At 41.1% G+C, this 21,687-nt stretch overlaps 1 protein-coding gene and 3 long non-coding RNA genes across 5 annotated transcripts; 3 read left to right on the forward strand and 1 right to left on the reverse strand.

Annotated features, from left to right (window-relative positions):
* Nucleotides 1–172: 172 nt before the first annotated feature.
* LOC103627366 (ARM-repeat/Tetratricopeptide repeat (TPR)-like protein) lies at nt 173–4,320 on the reverse strand. 2 transcript variants are annotated; one of them, XM_008647661.2, is made up of 4 exons: nt 3,781–4,320; nt 1,860–2,895; nt 771–1,644; nt 173–584 (listed from the first exon to the last, which is right to left on the reverse strand). In XM_008647661.2, the coding sequence occupies exons 2-3, from the start codon at nt 2,826–2,828 to the stop codon at nt 778–780; spliced, it is 1,836 nt and encodes a 611-aa protein (XP_008645883.1). In that variant the 5' UTR covers nt 2,829–2,895; nt 3,781–4,320; the 3' UTR covers nt 173–584; nt 771–777. The 2 variants fall into 2 exon arrangements, with proteins under 2 accessions (XP_008645883.1, XP_020394169.1); XM_020538580.2 differs by having other exon boundaries at nt 1,860–4,243.
* Nucleotides 4,321–10,694: 6,374 nt separating this feature from the next.
* Nucleotides 10,695–11,500, forward strand: LOC103627367 (uncharacterized). The gene is made up of 3 exons (XR_002262473.2): nt 10,695–10,819; nt 10,933–11,054; nt 11,165–11,500. It is a non-coding gene; the product is annotated as an uncharacterized lncRNA (long non-coding RNA).
* Nucleotides 11,501–11,922: 422 nt separating this feature from the next.
* Nucleotides 11,923–17,106, forward strand: LOC109939149 (uncharacterized). Its single transcript, XR_002262474.1, has 2 exons — nt 11,923–11,994; nt 16,590–17,106. It is a non-coding gene; the product is annotated as an uncharacterized lncRNA (long non-coding RNA).
* A 1,010-nt stretch (nt 17,107–18,116) lies between these two features.
* On the forward strand, nt 18,117–19,328 carry LOC103627369 (uncharacterized). The gene is made up of 3 exons (XR_002262064.1): nt 18,117–18,231; nt 19,065–19,119; nt 19,230–19,328. It is a non-coding gene; the product is annotated as an uncharacterized lncRNA (long non-coding RNA).
* The last annotated feature ends 2,359 nt before the right edge of the window (nt 19,329–21,687 follow it).

Genomic DNA, 21,687 nt, shown 5'->3' on the forward strand with positions numbered 1-21,687 from the left:
CTGCGCTGAAAAAGGTGAAAGCGAAGGAGCGTTTGGTCCGCTACCTTACTGTTTCGACGTGGCGCTGTTATCCAGAGGGCCGGAGCACACTGTTTCATCGTAAGAGCCTAAGACAGCCCCTACCCCTACTTGACATTAGTACACCAAGAAAACCAGGTACGACACCCTGAAGAAAGGAAACGTGGCCTTCACGTTCCAGACAAGTCAAATGGAAAGGGGAGAGCGCCAGGATTACGGCCTCTTCACCAAACTTCAGAAAACAATAAAACAAAACAAGCAATGCACACAGTTCTGTTCTTTCAGGGACTTGACAAACTGACCAAAAATATGTTACAAACACCAGAGGAGGACCAGCATCAAAGAGGAAATATTGAATGGTCACAGGCACAGCTCAACTGACCCAGCGAGAAGACGTGGATAACTAATTTAATTGGGCCTCTGCCCCCCTTGCTTTGATGAGGACAATAAAAACGTCACCAGATCGTTTCGTTAGAAAGATTTGATGCTTCATAGTGTGCCGACCGCAGAAGGCCCAGCATCTGCTTCTGTAGCAGCTCAGTTTGAGACTCTGAATACACATTTGGCTGCACAGGAAGAAACAAAAAAAAACAGATTGCTAAGGGATGTTACATGCAAAAATATGAAACATAAACAGCAAAGGATCTTGCAAAGAGAAAAGGAACTGTCAGTGGCTGAAACTATCTTTTCGAAGAGGACTAGCGTTTCTTGTCGCAAAGGTATTCGCGTAATAGCACGTAAACAGTCCGGACCTGTTGCTCAGCTTTTCTCACAGAAATCTTCCTGGCGGCCACCATTCTTCCATCCAGTCTCACCGTCTGCTTCTCCCCCCGTGGCGGCACCGTTCTCGCCGTCGCTTTCGCTAGCTGTCTCCCACTCGGAGTCGTCGGCCTCCTGGCCAAACGCAGCGTCGCTAGCATCCCCCGCGCGACGGACGCCCCCGTGCTTCAGGGCTGCTTCCCTGAACAGCCAAGCGGCGCGCATCTGCTTCTTCACCAGCCGCTCGGCATAATCAGGGACTTTGTTCTGCTTCAGGGATAGGTCAGGATCGTTCGACTGCGAACACTCGTTTATGAAAAGGATCGTATCCAGCAAGCTCTCCTTCGCAAAGCCGAGCATATCGTACGCCTGAGCTCTTCTCCACAGGCTCTTGGCGTGACGATTCACGGGGCTATGAAGGCACAGCGCTCGAGTAGCATCGCTTATGGCAGCCGATGGCTGCTGCAGGAGAAGGTAGCACTGAGCTCGGTTGCTGTAAAGAACCACCCGCTCTTTCTTAGATTTCATTGGACATAGTGCCAGTGCTTCGGAGTATTTCTCTGCAGCTCCTGCAATGTTCCCTGAAGAGAACAGTGAGTTGCCTTCCAACTTGACAACCAGTGCTGCAGCTTGTTTTATATGAAGATCCTCCTTTGGCATACTCTTTTCCAATTTCAAACTTTGCTTGGATCTCAAGAGCTCATCGATTTCTGCTTTGGTCTGATCACTGATTGCGCCACGTGAGTTCCCGCTTTGTTGCATACATTCTTGGAGGACTGTGACAATCATGTCACCAAGCTTTTTATAATCACCCAGTGTCGAAATATCTGCTAAATCTATCAGTGTTGGCGCAACTTTGTCTATAACCTGCACAAAGGGAAAAAATAAGTGACTAAAGCTAAAGAAAATACAGCTAACAGATAGCGTCAATTGAATTGGAATTGAATAACAAAAGAAAATATGTATGCATTTTAGCACAATGCTATTTGAGGAAACCATTGCATGATTACTCCTTAAACATTCAAACATCCAATTAGGGAGTACAAATTTGAGCAAGCAAAATGTATTTCACAAGATCTTACCTTATGACAAGTACTTGCATCCTGCACTAACCAGATCAGACAATCAACTGCCATGTATTGCCAATCATCTGAAGAGCGAGCAATGTTACATAAAGCATCAATAGTACCAGGAATGTTGGCAGCATCACCTCGGCCAACTTTGCTCTGGCAGATTGTTCTTAGCAAACCAACACCAGCAGGCGAGTTCTCATTCACAAGTCCACCCCACATTCCAGGTAACTTGACTAGAAAATCAGGCTTGCAAATATCATGGAGGAATTCAGGCTTAAATGCAAAGCAGTTAATGAGTTGCAATGACCAGCACTGTAGTTGACTTGCCCATTCCTCAGCTTTGCGGGATTCCATTTCCACACCACCCATGCCACGAGTAAGAAGGCCACAATGGTAGTCAAGTCTTCGATCCACAAACTGGTAAAAGTGAGTGTACACAATCTCAAGGGAGCTTGAAGCAAGTTGAGTGGCAAGTTCAAGTACTTCCCCATTATCGGCAACTGCAGGGAATGTACTAGGATACGTAGCCAAATGCCCCAAAGCTCTAACAGCAACTCTTTGCTCGACCCATGTCAACCTACCTCTTAACAGTTCGACTAATGGAGGTATTACACCAGCACGAACAGCACACTCTGCAAATTCCTCCATATTCATCGTGTACGATCCAATTATGTGAGCTGCATAATATGGGACGTAAATATTCTGATCATGTGCAAGCCAACGCCTATTTTTCAACCCTTTCCATATAAGAGCTGCCATGCATTCAAATATGCCCAAGTTGATGAACTCGGGATCATTTGGGTGAGCCATCGCTGTGTTCCAGAGACCGCTGACAGGGAGAACTTGACCATCGTCATCTTGGGAAGGAAGTTCCCTAAAAAACTTTAGCACACTTGCTCTTCGTTTACTAGGGTTCGCCTCTTTCATAACACAAAAGAAACATCCCGGATAAGGGCAATCAGATTGTATCTTATCCATTTATGGGAGGGGAGTCACTCGATTCTAGAAGCTTATTTAACCAGAACCTCAATGATCACACTTCAAACTGCATCAGAACAAACCATGAGCAAAACTCCAATGAACAAGTTAAAGGACTACTGGACGCATTGTCAATGTAGGAAACTAATTACAACAATAAGCAAACAACTATGCCATTTGATAAAATGCATTCTTCCTATAATAATCTGATAACTTGGGGAAAGCCAGACTACTGAAAAGTGCTAAGTACATGTGCTTGGCAACCATCGGGAAGCAGATATGGAGCACAACAAGCAACTTCAGCAAAATCAAGCAAGCACTAGAGTGTTGAGACTTAAGTGACTGAATGACCATGGCAAAATAAAAAAGGACTATGCATATATCAGGAGATGATAACAAGATGTCTAATTAAATAAATTATTTAGACCATCTTCAATGATGATACTAGTGAACAGATGGACACTATTTTGTGTGCAGTTTATCTACTGTATGAACAATGTTTAAGTTCTTAAATAAATAGGAATTTTCGAAATAAAATCTTTTGTACAAAGTAACACAACCTAAACAGAAAGTCAGAAATTCAATCAATTTGGTTTGAGGAACATGAAAATTGGGAAGTGGATTCAACACTCAAGAAAGGATGACTTTAAAAAATCAAGTGGTAGACTCTAAACTTTTCATTCTGCACCCCTCACTTCCAAATTGCATCCAGAGTTATAAAAGATCAAGAGTATGAACTGGAGAGTGAACTGTCAAGAGTATGAACTTGAGCTCGCAGGTTGAAATTTCGAAAGCCTTGAGTGAGTGGCTGGAACTTGCAGCTACGAAAAGAAACTCTAATCGGATAGCCGGAGAGGGGTTTCAAGCTGGAGATTTGAAGATCCTGGCCGCAACCTGAACCTCAGCTAATCAATCTGTAGTCTGGACTCTGCACAACGAAATGGCACCTTACCAATGCATTCCAACGTGTCAGCGCACGCGGTCGGTGCGGCGCGGTGGTGGCGCCGCCGGGGCAGGGGGGAGTGCCCAAGCTAGGGTTTAGCGAGGGCACGCGTGGAGGGGTAGGCTGCGGGAGCAAGGGAGGAGGGAGATTGACGACGACCCCGGTGGATCTCCTCCGCGAACACGACGACGACAGCGGCGGGGAGTCGAGCGCGCGCGTGCGGTTTGGGGAACATAGTTGGGCGGAGGGGAAGGAGGAAGGGGCGTGCGTGGGCGCGATGGCGACGGCCCCGGGCCAGTCCGCGATGATGGCGACGGACGGACTCCCAGCTCCATCTCGCCCGTCGACGGCTACGATCGATCTCGCCGCGAGGGGGTCGACCAGTCTGGTCCGGTCCAGCCATGTGACGGACGGGCCTCGCCACACACCCAGGCCGCGGACGGCGGACCTCCCTGTCACGCTGCTCCCGTGTGTTGCACTCGCAACCCGCACTCGCGTCGGGCCGCCGAGGCGCCGACAGGCGCTGACGCGACCGCGACGCGGTGGCAGGCCGGCAGCAGGGTCCATCCGTCCAAGATTTGATGAATCCCATCACATCAAAATCATGGCGCCCGAAACGGCCATGGGCCCGTCCGAGCAAGGCTGGAGACCCGGCCCAAACAAAATCTAGCTGACCGGACACGAAACGAAACGGGCCGCGCCATGGATTGGCTTGGGGGCTATATATAAGGAAGGACTACGGACCCTAGCTCCTCGTCGGTGTTGAGAACTACGTCACCACGGATCACCAGATCCGCTCCCTTCCCTCCCGTCAGCAGTAGAGGCGCAAGAAGATGTAGAGAACCCGTCTCCCTTCCCATAAGCACGACAGAGGAAACACACGAGACACTGGATATAGGGTTGGGCCTCTGGCCTCTTTCTGATCTCTGTAATATGAAGGGGTGTACAGGTTCCTTATATAGAGATGTGAGACCCCTCAGGGGCAAAGCAGGTATTTGCCCACATAACCCTAACTAGGGTTACTTAACACTCCCCCTTGGGCGAATACCGCGACCAACACATGCCTCGTTAAAACTCCGAAAAACCCAGTGGGAAAAATATGGAGAAAGAGAGCATGGTGATACAAATTGCATTTGCACTTTGTTGCCTCGTTAAAAACCTCATGTGAGAAACTTCAAGAAAACTCACAAAGGGAAAAAGAGTACAACAGCTGTCATCGGGACAGATTTCGATCCTCTGAGATCTAGATTCTATCGAATCTTCTACAAGGGCTAACTTTTAGAAATGTGCTCCCCCTGATCCTTGCAAAACCGTATCAATAAGGCAAAACATCTTCTTCTAGAAGTATATGCACATAAAGATTTAGCAAACGGATTGCATATCCTTGCAAGGACTATTTCAGGAACTTTACCTCTACTCACTTCTAGGATATACGAGGTAAGTGCATGTATCAATATAAATAAGCCACTTTGATTGATGGTGTTCGATCGACTAGATCTATATATTTGATAGAAAGTTCCATAAATGTTCACATATTGATCATCAAGCTCACGCCTTCAGGGCATAGAATATGACATTTATTGTCTCACGGTTGTGATCAATATAAGCATTCGCTCCCCCTGACGATGACATCTGTCAAAGTCTTTATCCCTCATAACTCAAGCATATTCTTCAAGATATATGTCTCATTGTTCATCTGGAATAACGAGAATGAAAGAGGTTGGGGTGCTATCATTTTCTATCTTACACCACAATTTATACATAGTTGTGCAAAGCAAATAACATATCCTTCAATAGGACTTAGGGGATAATATAGTTGCAATAGTACATATTCTAAATATGACACATCGCTCGAGGCGTTCATCCATTGCAACATCTATGATGGTGTAACAAAAGTTCATCTAAGATCGTAATCCATCAGGGATTTTTCATCGATCAGATACATCGTTATAGTCTGTCTTTCTGGCACAATGGGGATATTTTGCCAGTAACACCTAAACCTTATAGGTTTCGGCCATCAGGGCTTTAGAGGATACCGTAATTCCACATCAAGTGGAAAATACCATGAGTAAAACTCATGGAATGCACATGTGCTTATTCGGTGAACTTCAAGTTCTTTGGTACCTCATCTTATTCCTTTTCGGGTCTGTATGGGTCTTTATCCCTTTATAGGGATTATCAAACTTTGGTGTTCAACACAGACTTTGTTTCTTCTGGATAGGTTCCATCTGGGAACGATAGTCTCAACTACGAGATATTCTCCCTACATAGGAGAGTGATCATTCATCAGGAATGTATTATTCGGTATGAGATTTATATGTTGCATATTTATAATTTAAATATATGAGTCCTCCTAGGATCTCATGACGGATCTTCAGAATCCTATTAACTGCATATTTTAATTCATGCCATTTGCCAGATATATTACATAGCGGAACAGTGTTTATTCAACACATACGTGGGATGGGTCTCTCACAAGACCACTTAAACCATCGCATTCACCACACATTATTTCAATAGTGCCCATAAATGTCCGAACTTCAAGCTCGCGACTTTTATTTTGCGATTATTGGTTCAGCCTCGATTGCATTTATCAATGACCCGATAAGAGAGCTTAAAGCACTCATGCCTAGGACTTTGTTTTGGATCCATTTGCAATCTAGAGGGGCAAGATAGGTGTCGACATATTTGTCTCCCACATTTAATAATGATCTCCGTCATTTCCCAAAACGAAAGATTCATTGTTCCGTATTCCCAGCACAATGATATTGCGCGCATTGCTAGGAATTTCATCATCAAGATGAACCTCTTCGTGAGGCAAATCACCATCAGGGTGAATTAATCGGAGGAGAGTTATCACAGACCACGTGAATCTGCAATCAGAAACATATGCTTTGACTAAGGCTGATGGATCATATTCGCAGGCGTCCCCGAGAATAGATCAAATGCCAATAAGTCAAATGTGGATATGATATTAATCCCGGGTATATCCACATCTACATCAGGTAGAAGCATTCAGACCAATATGGTTACTCCTCAACGATTTCTGGCAAACTCCATATACACAGGAGTACACACCAAACGACAGGTGCAGTTTAACTTTTGTGCGTTTAATAGAATATTGAGGCATTACACTATATGGGCATTCCTCCCCCTAATGCCGAGATGTTCTAAAAGCATACATATAAAATCCCCAACCACAATCATCCAGTTGTGGCCAATGTATGCTATTGTGGTGATTTATTTGGGAAATCTTACACACATTACAGATAGGGGTTTTATGCAGTGAGCTTTGGACTTAGATTAATGTAGTGGCATGAATACTACATATTTGTCCTTCAACATGAAGGGTTAGTCTCAACATCCAGCGAGACATGCAACAACAAGTTGCTTCATGGTTACAATTCTGCAAACTTATTGTTATTACTACCAAATGCATAGTCAATCATTAAGATTTAGACTAACATGTACAACACTATTTTATCCATAAGGGTCCTTCAGGGGCTCATGAATACCATACGTCGTTTGGAGCCATTAGTTGACTTCAGATCAACAAGTAAAATGACCATCAGGGTCTAGCGCTCACAAGGACATTCACTGGTTGTATTGTGCTTTGAGGCACATAGGAAAAATGTGTGTGTTTATATTGGTAGTAAAGTGCACGGCGTCAGGCCAATGCTGCCAAGCAGATATTTTTGTTATGCAGAGATGTATAGTCCAACTCGTTTTATCATTGCCCATTGTTTACCCAATTACTCATACCGGTCTGAAATCGGGTTTCAAGTTATGCAACATTTTTTTAGGTATTATAATTTTGGGAGAGAACTTATAACAATAGTCAAATATTTATGGTGTCACCAGCAGGGCAAATATTTCTCCTCATATTATATACCAACTTGTTCTATAAAGCATTATTTCGATCTCTTCATTGTTCAGCAAAAAGAGAAGCTTTAGAATAGAACAGACAAGACCAAGAAATTATTTTATCTGGGAAAATCACCATATAACCAGCTTTTGATGAAGCAAATGATGATAACTGCTTGGCAAGAACGAAACAATACTGGTATCCGTCTAGGATCCATCTTCAACAACAGATATTACTGCTCTCATACGAAGAAATTATCAGGAGTAGAGAGGATACAACAAGACTCTACAAGATCTTCATATTTCTATCACAAATTATCATCACTAGTAGTCTAGTGGTCAAGACATATGACTCTTCTGGCTCCGAGGACCAAGGACATGTTAATATCCAATTACACTTCAAGCTCTGTGGTGATGTGGGATTTCATAGTTATTTGTCTACTCTTCTCACTTCTGGTAGATCAGAGGTAGATAATGGTAAGCATGCCAATGGGTGGAATTTAGTGTAGTTCGACTACCTAAACCCCAGGTATGTGTCCATTCAGGACTGACCTTTACCATTTAGCTTACAGTGTATACCGAACTTGTCAAAGGACTATCCCGAGTCAATTCAGTGACTATAAGTATTTACAATTCCGGGAGATGTATGCGACACAAGCATAGAGGTTCTAGATAGAACGAGTAAAGTGGTTCGACGGGAACACACTATGGTTTTCACACCAGCATAGTGAAAAATGTCTCAGAATAACCTCTTGGCATACTTGCAACTTCGTGTTGCTAGCGGTTACATGTCCTTTTATCTCATAGTTTGCTTCATGTCATCCAGCGACAAAGAGAGCAATGTGCTAACATCTGGTTGAGCAATGTATGACTGAGATTTCTGACATATATTCATCTGATAAGGTCTTATTGCTTACTAATAAAATCCCAATTTGTGATGTTTTCTGTGCCAAAAAGGCTTTCATGCATTAATATTGAATTTCTTCAGGTTACTTCGGGTAAAACTTTATGCACGAGGAGAGAGCAGAGATTTAACTTATATGTGTTTCATTGTATTTCGATTTAATTTCCCAGATTTAATATAGTTGTTATGGCCACTTGGCGATATATATAAATATACGATGCCACACAACACAATCAAACAAAATATAGAGAGAAAACAAAATTGTTTACGAAGGTTGCACATAATGTGACTTCAGGACCTTGAACAACCCACCACAATCCACGCGAGTACAAGCTCTAGTGTATCTGGCGTCAACGCGTGTGCGGCCATCAGGGCTACGACAATATAGCAAGCCTTCGTAATAAGCGCAACAGGCACAATTATGGCTCGGTAATTGGGGTACACGATAAATCCACGCAACGTGTGCAACAGGCGCAATTGTGGCTCGATGATCACGGCAGACAGACAGTGCCTACAGGGCATGCGAAAAATACGTGACTTGGCGATTGCGGTCCGACTCAACGGGAGCGGTCCGATTAAATGAGAGTGCGACATAGCAATCACATGACACAACCAAGTTCGTACGACACAAAATACTGTGTCGTGTTGCCAGGGCGCAACCAATACTTAGCCAATGTTATAACTCAGCCGATTAAAAACGTAGTTTGATTGACGCGATCAAGTACCTACTATACAATTTAATCGTTCGGCGTGAGTCCGAAAGCTTAACGCAACACAAATATTTAGAAAGATTTGAGTATGCGCACTATAGCCTTCACACATTTTAATAATTTCTGCTAATTATCTACTATGAGAAATAAAAGCAGAAAAATAATAAAATTAATGCATGTGCATAAGCAGATCACGTGTCATTAAGGTATTTTCCCCATATTCAAGCATGTATTTTCTACTAATTATTTACTGCGGGAAATAATTAATCAAAGTAGAAATTGCAAGAATAGTTTGATTCTATTTATTATTTGCTACAGGAAATAAATAGAATAAACAATATAGAGTATGTACATAAATTAAAAATTGTACACAAGTTTTTTTTTATTCAGCATGTATATTATGAAAAAAAAATAGTAATTTTTTTCTTGTTCATAAACGCACAACAAGCAACTTTGACTGGGTTTTAGAAATTAGCTAACTGCCTTGACCGGATATGCAGGCACTCAAGCAGACATGCAACACTGTTAAATCTAGCGACACGATAGTCACAGCTACCTACCTGAAAAAAAAATCGATGTCTAAACAGAGCCTGCCGCACTGCGCATCGGCGACCAGAGGCATCCGAAAAGAAGAGGCCGAAACCAAGGCGTGCAGGGGGGGCCTCGAGCGTAGAAAGAAACCAAAGACAAGGCCACCGCCGTAGTCCTTGCAAATCATCCGGGAAAAAAAAGATGATGACGCCCACGGCCCAAAGAAACAGGGAGCCGTGCGGCGGTTCCTGTCCACAGCAGATACGCGTGCTGGACAGATGCGCATCGCCGTTCCGTCGTGAATCGTGATGACCGCAGCGCAGCCGTACCCGCCGGCTGACCCTGTCACACACCGTGTTGGGCTTCGGCAGTCCGTTTTCCTACCGTCTCGGACAGGCAGTGGACAGCGCAACCGTTTTTAATTCGGAGGAAGATCGACGAACGACGCACAGGTGCGCCATGGCCAGTCCTCGATCGCGATAAACAGTAGATCGAATCTACATAGTAAGACATACCGTTTGCGTAGAGATAAATCGAAGCCTGTCGCGTAGGACAGTTCGGCTTAGGCCAGAGACCTGCCGGCTTGATGAAGAGTTGATGCAGATCTGATCCCACAGCAACGTCGAGGTAGAGCGTGCTGATAACGTGTTGAGAACTACGTCACCACGGATCACCAGATCCGCTCCCTTCCCTCCTGTCAGCAGTAGAGGCGCAAGAAGATGTAGAGAACCCGTCTCCCTTCCCATAAGCACGACAGAGGAAACACACGAGACACTGGATATAGGGTTGGGCCTCTGGCCTCTTTCTGATCTCTGTAATATGAAGGGGTGTACAGGTTCCTTATATAGAGATGTGAGACCCCTCAGGGGCAAAGCAGATATTTGCCCACATAACCCTAACTAGGGTTACTTAACAGTCGGATCGCAGAGGTATCCTGCCCTGCAGTTCCTCCTCGGCGGAAACCAAGACCCTAGCTCTCGTCGTCGTCGGCGTCGGCGGCGGCGACCGTGGCGGATCCGACAGCCAGCCCTCGTCGCAGGTGAGATTCCCTCATCGTTAATTATTGACCAGTCCGCTTTGCCAGTTTTACTTTACTGTTCATCTGTGACCGAAGAATGATAAGGATATCCATGGCATCGCATCGCATGGCAGCCGGGCCGCCATTGCCGTCGTCCAGCTCCCAAGACGGCGTACCTCCTTATGTTCTCCAGATCCGGAACCGTGCGGATGGTGTTCGGGGTTCGGCGACCGGAAAGAAAAACGTTTTGGCCCGGGTATACAGCGTCTTTTGTTACTCTTTCCTCCCATATTATGGTTCGTTTATTTGACCCTGCAGCTGGACTGTGAGGAGCCTATATATTCTATATTTTCCCCCATCATGCAGTCTTGACATAAGGTTGGAGAGTTGGAATGACTACTCAAGACGTCGGTTAGCAATGGACTGTTCGGTTAGCACTGGATTAAAAAGGATTGAAGGAAATTAAATTACTAACAAAATAAATTTCTTGTTAGTAAAAAATAATTAGAAGAGGATTTAATCACTTACCTTAATCCTCTTCGATCTAAGAATTTACTGTCCATGATCTTCACGCGATGCTTGTGTTGATGCCCTCAGTCTCAGCTACGTACTTCCCTTATTCTTTGACCAAGCCTACTGAGGAGAGGAAAGAGCATGATCGCAAGAGCCCGGTGACAGCATTGGAGGTCTATCCCAGCAAAAAAACAGGCAGGTCCCTAACCTACCCATCTCAATCAGTAACTAATGTCAATATATTAGTTAGTTACTTCCTTCATCTCACATCATAATTGGTTTGACTTTTTTATACCATGATTGACTGGCTTATCCTATTCATTTTTTTTACGAGAAATGAAAAATTGGAAGCCACATTTAAAATATATTATATATGCTAAACAATATCACAACAAAAATTAGATGAGCTGGTCAAACTTAGGATAAAAAAGTCAAATAATTTATAAATTTGAACTGACGGAGTATTGTACTATTCGTTTATTCAGAAAATGGACATGCAGTTTGTTTGTTTACTGATTTAGCTCATTATTAAGCTAGCTCCGATCTGTAGTTGAAATATATTGACCTTCATTTTATATTATTGTTATTAATATTACTACTATTATTATACTGCAGACCACCGATCTTTTTGATAAGAAACCTCATCGCTGATTTACGGCCAGCGTGTCTGCATCGGCTCGATGGTAAACATACAATGCCTTTTTTTTTTTGCCGAAGTGCATCATGATCTCAGAGATGAGGAAGATGTTTATCTCTTCAAGCCTTCGGTGGGAGGATGACTCCAATCCATCAAAAAAGAACGACCAAGGTATCTTAATATTGATAAAAAAATGTTAGTGCAAAAATGATTATATAAAAACGAATACCACATATATTATCGATCTAGATATTTCATAATTTTTTTAGCAACAACCAATACATAACTAAACTGATTTAAATCAAATTATACTACAATGCGAATATTAAGTAAAAAATAAAGTATAAGAAGTGAGTACAATGCTCTTTCGTGTGACAGCATAAATTATATAGTAATATACCTGTGCTAAAGCTAGGATAAATTTAAAAGGCAATAATCTTAATTGAAATGAACTGAATACACATTAAAAATCATGCCAAAAGCATCGAAATAACAAGTAGGGGCAAAAAAAATCTAAATGTTTGTTTTTATCATAAACTCTGAAATCGTGCTAACGTTACGACAAATCTATTGTATATCTGAAAACCAACCCTGGTGTATTTAATAATTTCTTGTATTTCTTCTGGAATGTTGTCTTTATATTCATTCTCCTTGTATTTCATCAATTATATCTAAAATTTAGCCTTCAACATATTTATAGTATGTGCACATTCGATATTACATGTCATTAAATTTAGGTAACAACAATTAATTATAGAAGAATAATATTGAATAAGTATTAGAACAATGAAGTTACCCACGGTGGAAATACAGATAACCTAGTACCATCCCACAAGAGCATAAAGTTGATAAAAAGAAAGCCTGTCAAATTCTTACAAATTAAAATAACATGTTGTGATATATATATATATATATATATATATAGACAAAATGAATTAATTGTCTTCAATATATAAAAAATATTAGTCTAACATTCTTGGAACTTATGTTGGTAATATGCAATACTACACAAAAAAATATTGCTATTCCATGTAGAATTATCTAATTTCATGGCGACTTTTATATTATTGGTAGTACTATGTATTTTATGAATATGTTTGAATGATTATCATTAAACCATGGCAGTATATGTCTGAAGTCCATTAAATAGACGTTTCTAGTGTTCATGTAGTCTAAAGTGACCTAAGAAAGAATAAGACAATATAATTTACAAGTTAAGCAAACCGTTCAAATAAGAGAATAAAAATACAAGATTACAAAAAGACAAAGTAGTACAATTTACGTGGTTGCAATTTGAAATATCTTACTCCATATCACACCAACATTTAAATAAATTTTCTCAACATGTTGAGACCTAGCTTCACACGAAGGCAAGAATCTCGATCGAAATCAGATATGGACGATTTTTTGTGAGTAAAATAATGATATAATGAACATATTTATATGGCTACAAAATAATTACTTCATTTTACACAGAATTGTAGATCAATATAGTGATTTTGTAATTTGTCTTTGAACCACAACAAGACATCATTTTATACGAGCATTCGAATAACCATGTTAAAGCAATTAATATCCATCGACTTATTTGCATTTAATTTATATTTTAGCTTTTGAAGAATTAAAGAAATTGGATAAGGCGTATCTGCATGTGCACAATGTTGGAATACTTGTTTAAACTGAAAACTGAATACACATACATAGAAGAGACCAAGAAAGTTACACTAGATTTGTCTATCAAAGTTATCACGTGAATTTAGTCACATGTTTAATATAGCTTCACCTTGTTTGACGACGACGATGGAGATTTTTATGTGCTGTCGCAGAAGTGCAATATTCTCGCTTTAGTAGAGGTAAAATTCTCTATTGAACCACATTATCGTGATAGACAACATTTCATTTTATCTGACATCAATGGAAGATAACATTTCTATATGTTTCATTAAAAGATTATTTCATTAAAAATTTATATGATCTCACTACAACCACGTCTTTTTCTACTAAAATAATATTAAGGAGACAAGATAGAGACCATGACAAATTGTTATTATACAATCCAACACTTCAACAATTTGCTTCATAAAAAGTATGTTTACAAGATGCATAGTGTAGATTTCAGTTTTAATCTAGGCGAAGTTGAGTTTTAACATATAAGTGGTGTCGTAGAATTGTATTCTACCAAACAAACTGTCGTGGAGCCATACACTGCTCTAGTTCAAATGCCGACATTTTCAAAACATATATTGTTAAACATTGCAGATATTGACAAGGTGCTAAATAGAACTTTATTTGATAACAATATATCAATCTCATACTCCTTCCGGTGTTTTATTAGTTGTCGTTTTAGACAAGATTTGAGTCAAACTTATAAAATTTTGACTACAAGTATTTATTTTCTTCTTTAGTTTTGAAACCTAATGTTTCATCGATTAGTCTTAAATAGTACTTTTATGAAAGTAAAAATGTATTAAGAGATTATTTTTATTTAAGAAAAAATTATTGGTCAAAGTTATATTTTGGAGATCATGTCATTGTACTAAACGACAACTAATAGGACACCAGAGGAAGTAAAATTTTAAATGTCTTCTACATAAGTATTAATTTATTTTTCATTATGGTTTTGTCGACATTATGAGTATTGTAGTCCACTTAAATACAATTTACCCCACAATGTGGGGTCCATTTAAGAAGATTGTTATCATGGATGGTAGATATATCCTATTAATTGTCGGTATGATGTGAAATGTAATATATTTAAAATAGTACTAATATATTCGTCTCAAAATCAAAGATATAGGTGTCATTTACATATCATTAAAGTTTGGGTGACTTACTAACAAAAATACACTCCGCTGGACATTGACCAAGGAGAATTACAATATAATAATTGGAACTATGTTTCGATGATTTAGAAGGCAAGGTACAATATATACTTGCGTCTTGCAAACCCATCGGTCTCTATTTTTTTGCTTACAATGATCGGTAACGTTGATTTAAATGTGTTATAGTAGAGTGTCTCGAGTCATCTGATCATACAACAATGCACTTTAATTCGTTTTATCATAAAACCCATCATTTTGAATTTAAGTTTTTGGTAAAATTATTTACATTAAAATCTATGTTATTGATCTCATTAAATCGTGAAGACATATACATTTTATGAAATGTGGCATATACATTTAATGTAAGTAGTTTTTTTGTAAAAACTTACGTTTAAAATGATGGGTGTTGAGATAGAACGAATTGAATAAGATGATTCGAGTCATTCTAGTATAATACATTTAAATCATCGTTACTAACCATTATAACTAAAAATTATTGATTGATGTTTTGCAAGACTAAAGCGCTGAAACATAGTCTCAGTTATTATGATATAATTCTTCTTAACCAACGTCCAACGAAGAACATTTTTGTTTAGTAAGTCTCCCTAAACTTTAATGATATGTAAAGATCACCTAGGACATTGATTTTGAGACGAATAGATTAGTACTAATTTGAATATATTATCGATAATTAATAACCTATTATCTATGATAAAAATCTTTCTGAATAAACCCGACATTGTGCGATGAATTGTATCTAAGTGGACTACAATAACCATAATGTCTACAAGATCATAATGGAAAATGTATTAATACCGAATTTTGTGTAAAAGATATTTAAAATTTAGGAAATTAATATATTTTTACCAAATAAAGTCTTGTTTGGCACCTCGGCAATATCTGCAAGGTTCAAGAATATATGTTTTGGTAATATCGGTATTTCAACTGGAGCATTGTATGACTCCATGACATTTTGTTTGGTGGAATATAATTCTATGACACCACTTATAAGTTGAAACTAAAATTCACAACTCTACATTGTGCATCTTATAAACACGCTTTTCATGGAGCAAATTGTTGAAGTGTTGAATTGTCTCATAACAATTTGTCGTGGCCTTGTTGTTGGCTCCCTAATAGTATTTCAGTAGAAAAAGACACGGCTGTAGGAAGATCATATAATTTTTTAATAATTAATCTTTTAACAAAACGCTTAGAAATGTTATCTTACATTGATGTCAAACAAATGAAATGTTGTCTGTCACGATAATGTGGTTTAATCGAGAATTTAACCTCTACTCGAGCGACAATACTTCATTTCAACGGTAGCCCATAAAAATGTTCACCATTGTCATCAAACAATGTGAAGCTTATTAAACATGCGACTAAATTTCCGTGATAACTTTGATAGACAAATCTCGTGTAACTATTAATATAACATCCATAGATATCCCATTTAGGCGGTCCGCTGCAGTTATTGTACGGTTCAATACGACCGATTAAATCAAAACCTTTTATCCTTTAACAATATTTAAAACTAAAATGCTAAATGGAACACAGAATATCCAATTTAAATTTACTTTGTGTTTTTTATCTTGACTCCTATGTATACTTTAGAGATTAGAGGTAATCAGTTAATTATATATTAGTTTATTAATTCTGTAATTTATTTAGGAGGGTGTTTGGCATAGCTTAGATTCACAAAAACTTGCTCAGCTTCATAAACTTTAGAGTTGAGCTACTCTACTTCAAAATTACACAGTTTTTGAAAGTGTTTGACTTGCATATTGGTTCAGCTTCACTAAAACGAAATTTTATTTAGAAAAGTGCGCGTGAAGTTTCTATCATCATTGGAAGACCATCATCGGTGTTGAGGTCAACTGCAAGCGTGCCAATCAATCTCACCATGCCACACGAGCCGAGGCCACCAACCACGAGCCCTGCTGTTGCGGCATGGATTGCTGTGTGGATTGCAACGTCTTTGGTGAGGTCATTCGTTGTGATGTGCCTGGCGGCATGAACATCTCAGAGGTGGATCTATGGAAAGAGGAGATTGGAAGGCTACGCTTGAAAGAGAGACGAAAGGTTGCGCTGTGGGATAGACGAAAGGTTGTGCCTGCGCTACATTTGGGAACTGGAGGAAAAGTGAAAAGAATGATGCATTTTCTTTGTGTAATCGGTGGTCATGGTGGGTAATTATCCCCTAAATTTATGAGGGTATTGGAAAGTAGTGTTTGTGAAGCACCATTTTTATTGCTTTATAAAAAACGTGAAGTCAACCCTAACTTCACATTTTTTTAGTGAAGCTAATTTATTGAAGTTGGAAGTGTTTGGCTAAAGATTTGTGAAGCTGAGTTGATTTTTTGTAAAGTGAAGCAGTCCCAAACACCCCTTATTAAAAATAACAGAATATGTTCAAGCCTACACACTATACCACGGAGGTTTTTTACCGACCTTTGTTAGCTACCAAAGGTTGGTCGGTAAAAACAGCCGACACATGGTTGTTTGGTAATACCAGTTTTTGCAACGGCGGGACGGTCGGTAAATCTCTTATATTTAGCGTTGGGAGATCCGTCGGTAAAAATGGTAAAGACATCGCTCGTTCGGTCGGTAAATATATTGGCGCAACCCAAACCCGCGTGCCGCCAAATTATTACGTTCCTCCCAACCAAATCGCCGCGACGGCCCCCTCCAAAATCCAGCCGCCCGCCCCCTTCTCCTAACTCCCACCGCCGCCACCTCCAAACTCCCCCCAATTCACCGCACGCCCCCTCCACAGCGCCGCCCGCGCGTCCCCTCCATAGCACCGCCTGCGCGCCACAAAATCCCGCCGCCGTCCTCCATCCTGCCACCCCCTCCATAGATCTGCCTGCCTCAATAATCCCGCCGCCACCTCCATCGTGTCGCGCCCCTCCATCACGCTGCCCCCTCCAAAATCGCGGCGCCTGTTCCTTCAAAGCCACGCTGTGGCAGCCAAGGGATTGCACACGCTGCCCAGGGAAGACAAAATTTTTAGTGCCTCATCCCGTCGACCCTCTTGCGCTGCCCAGGTAGTTGTGCTGCCTCACCCAAACCTGTTGGTCCAGGATTCGTCAAGGACAGGGACAGGGTGCCGGTGCCGATCTGCAAGATAGGAGGAGGTAGGGGTGTCTACCTGGATCGGCCTTTGCTGTCATTTGTCTGTGGAATCGTGATTTCCCTTCCTGTTTTTTTTTTCTGTTTTTTGGTAAACTTTGGGGGAATTTCTGTTCGTAGGATTTGAGTGTGATTGAAGAAATTTTCCTTGGGGGAATTCATGCTGGAGCATCACTGAACTCGTCTATGGCAATTCCCTAGCGATTTCCTCTCTCAAATTTGTGTTTATCTTGGAGCATTGATTTAACATTTTTGTTCTTTCTTATCTGCAGGATTTAAAGGTTGTTCTAGGTCCTTGCAGGATTAAGCCTAACAAAACAGAGATTTGTGTGAGTCCACAACAAACTTTATTCCCTTCTTGTAGTTATGTAGCAATTACTCTGATCTTTTATCTTGCTGATCTACTAACATAGGAAGAGCTTGCACAACTTAAATGTTAGGCTTCTTAAATAGTTTTCTTCTTTTTGTAATTCAACATTTTGCTTGATGCCTTATGGGCATGATCTGTTTTAAAATGCAAAACTGCTACCTTAAGAAACAAGCTTCATCTTTATGGCAGTACGTGTTCTAAGCTTAGTCTGAGCCAAAGCCAAGAAGGCTGTGCGTTGCACTTCCACCTGACCTGAGGATTTCATATATCGCCTAGAGAGATGGACATTGTCCTGGCCTTCAGCCTTCATGGTCTTAGAACTGAACCAGCATGGCCAGGCAATGAACCAGACTACCAGACGTTGAACACTAATGTAATTTCTTGCAATGAGTATAAGTTCCAGTAGGTCATGCTTATTAGTTTCATGTTTGCCACTACTGGTTGGTAGTGTAAAAGTACTGAGCACGCACTACTGGTTTTGATTGCCACTGATGCAACACGAAATGTAAGGCAGTGATTGAAGGATCATGAGGATAGTTGCATATGTTCTTCCTTAAGCTTAATGATGATAACATGAGCAAGATTACTGATGCACTACTGGCTGTATTTTTCCCTCTAGTCTAGCTTGTAACCTTCAGTTCATGATGGTACCAGGATCAATGTATGTGTTGGATTCAACATTTTTTCTCTAGCTTATAACCTTCAGTTCATGATGGCTGCATTTTTTTCTCTAGCTTGCAACATTTTTTTCTCTAGCATGTATTCAACATTTTTGTTCTTTCTTGCATGCAGGATTAAAAGTTGGTTCAAGGTTCTTGCAATATTAAGCCTAGCAAAACAGATTCGTGTGAGTTCACTGCAAACTTGTTTTTTCCTTCTTCTTGTTATGTAGCTGATATGTTAGCATAAGAATAGCTGATAATAAACACAAGATCCTACAAATCTTTGGTACGGCAGGGGCAGCAAGGAAAGGAAGGTGTTGTAGTTCAGAAAATCCAAAAACAACTAGGAGATTGTCGAGCTCTAGTGTAAGGTAAGTTCAACTAATTTACCTTGTTTCCGGTTCAATTGTGTGTTTGTTCATTATCTTTGAGTGTATGCAGCAAAGTTCATAAGAATAGCTGATAATAAACACAAGATCCTACAAATCTTTGGTACGGCAGGGGCAGCAAGGAAAGGAAGGTGTTGTAGTTCAGAAAATCCAAAAACAACTAGGAGATTGTCGAGCTCTACTGTAAGGTAAGTTCAACTAATTTACCTTGTTTCCGGTTCAATTGTGTGTTTGTTCATTATCTTTGAGTGTATGCAGCAAAGTTTTTATGCTTGTTATATGTTCTTAGAAGCTCTATCATATCTGTAATAACACACATGGATAAATCGTGGATCGACAATGTGGCTAGGTACAATACAACTTTTTTTTCACAATAACTAAAAAAATGTGCTACGTGGTTATCTTGATATTTATCATAGAAATTGCATGTAGGGAGACAAAGGCCTATACACAAGGGGTGAATAGTTTTCTAGCTTTTGCATTAAAAAATTCAGCGGTAGGAAGCAAGATTTTATGCCCTTGTAGGAAGTGTGTCAACTCATTTTGGCGGGAGGCTAGTGAAGTTCGAGAACACTTGATTTGTGATGGATTTTTAAAAGGGTATAGAACATGGACCTTACATGGAGAAGCTAGTTCCTCTGTATTGAACAATGAAAATGGTGATGTCCCTGAGTTTATTGAGGTGCATGACGAAGAAGATGACATATCTGAGTTGATTAAGGATTTAGCATGTGGTTTAGATGATAGAGGAGATATGGAAGATGATGAGTCTTTTGATCCATTTGATAAAGATGTAGCTACCATTCGTAGGCTATGTAAGGAAAATGGACCCCGGGCCTTTTGGCTAATTGAGTTTTGGTGTTTGATGAACAACACAATCCGTGAACTAATAAGGTTTCTAGTGTTTGTGTTTGTAGTTCACAGGATGCGAAGAGGATTGGACCAAGGCAATGAGGATGCAACACCTCAAATGAAGACATAAAAAGATGCATAGAAGTCCAAGACTCAAGAACAAAAGAAGCCCATAGAAATCAGCAAAGAAACCTGAGAAGAGGGCTGTCAGCCAGCGCCTGGTGGCGCACCGGACAGTGCACAGTACCTGTCCGGTGTGCACCGGACTGTCCGGTGGGACAACCGGACGGTCTGCGCAGAGAGGCCGCAGGCAGGCGCTCTCGGGCTGTAGCACCGAACTGTCCGGTGTGCACCGGACTGTCCGGTGTGCCAACGGGCAGACGGCAACGGTCGGATCCAACGGTCGACTGCTACAGACGCCAACGGTCGGCTGACATAGGCGCACCGGACATCTACTGTTCAGTGTCCGGTGGTGCACCGGACTGTCCGGTGCACCCGACGACAGAAAGCTGCTGCTTTCTGTCCAACGGCTAGTTGAGGGTGTGGAGGCTATAAATAACACCCCAACCGGCCATTCTCAAGTGTGAGAGCCCAAGCAACATTCCAATACACATAGTGCATATTTCCAAGTGCTCAAACACCCAAGTGCTTAATAGAATCACTCGGTGATTAGCGTAGGTGCTTTGCGAAGTGCTTAGGTTAGTTAGACCACTTTAGCGCTTGCTCTAGGTGAATCCTAGTTAGTTGAGTGAGTTTAGATAAACCTCACAACCCCTCGGCTCTTGCGCGAGCCGTTGTAATTGTACCGAGTGGGGCGAGAGTCTTGCGAGACCGTGACAACCGTGTTTGTGTCACGGCCGCCACCGTGTACCGGAGGGAACGAGGCCCGCGGCGTTTCGGCCGGAAGCTCGATAGTGGAGACGGCGGGGAGCGTCCGAGAGGAGCCGGAAGCGGAGCACCACTTGCGCGTGGAGAAGGCCCGCGGCTCTCTACGGAGTTACTCGACCGAGGTGCTTGGCCCTCGCGTGGGCTTCCCTTTGCGTAGGGGCACCAACGAGGATTAGTCGGGACCTTGCGCGGTTCCGGATACCTCGGTAAAAATACCGGCGTCATCCACGAGAGTTTGCTTCTCTTCTTAGCTCTTTACATTCCGCATTTATATTAAGCATTTAAGTTTCAATCTTGTTGTCATACTTATTTAGTGTAGATTGAAACTTAGCCTTTGCGGTAGAGATAGCAACACTTAGACAAAACCTAGTTTGCACATTCTAATTTTGATTCTTGCACAGGTTTTGCTCTAGGAATTTAATTGTGGCCAAGTTTAGTAAAAGTTTTAGAAGTCCTAATTCACCCCCCCCTCTTAGGCGTCACCCGTTTACTACAATTGGTATCAGAGCCGGTTTGGCTCATTTGAAACGTTTTAGCTTCACCGCTAAAAGAGCCGACGCTTTTTAGAGGAAGGGATGGATACCCATAGGCCACCACACTTCGACGGCACTAACTTCCCATATT

This window comes from Zea mays, chromosome 5, assembly GCF_902167145.1.
Source record: "Zea mays cultivar B73 chromosome 5, Zm-B73-REFERENCE-NAM-5.0, whole genome shotgun sequence".
Classification (NCBI taxonomy): domain Eukaryota; kingdom Viridiplantae; phylum Streptophyta; class Magnoliopsida; order Poales; family Poaceae; genus Zea; species Zea mays.

Coding starts and splice junctions, on each gene's coding strand:
- LOC103627366 (XM_008647661.2), bottom strand. CDS start 2,828: ATGGATAAGATACAATCTGATTGCCCTTATCCGGGATGTTTCTTTTGT. Junction 1,645..1,859: donor ATGCAAGTACTTGTCATAAG/GTAAGATCTTGT, acceptor CCCTTTGTGCAG/GTTATAGACAAAGTTGCGCC.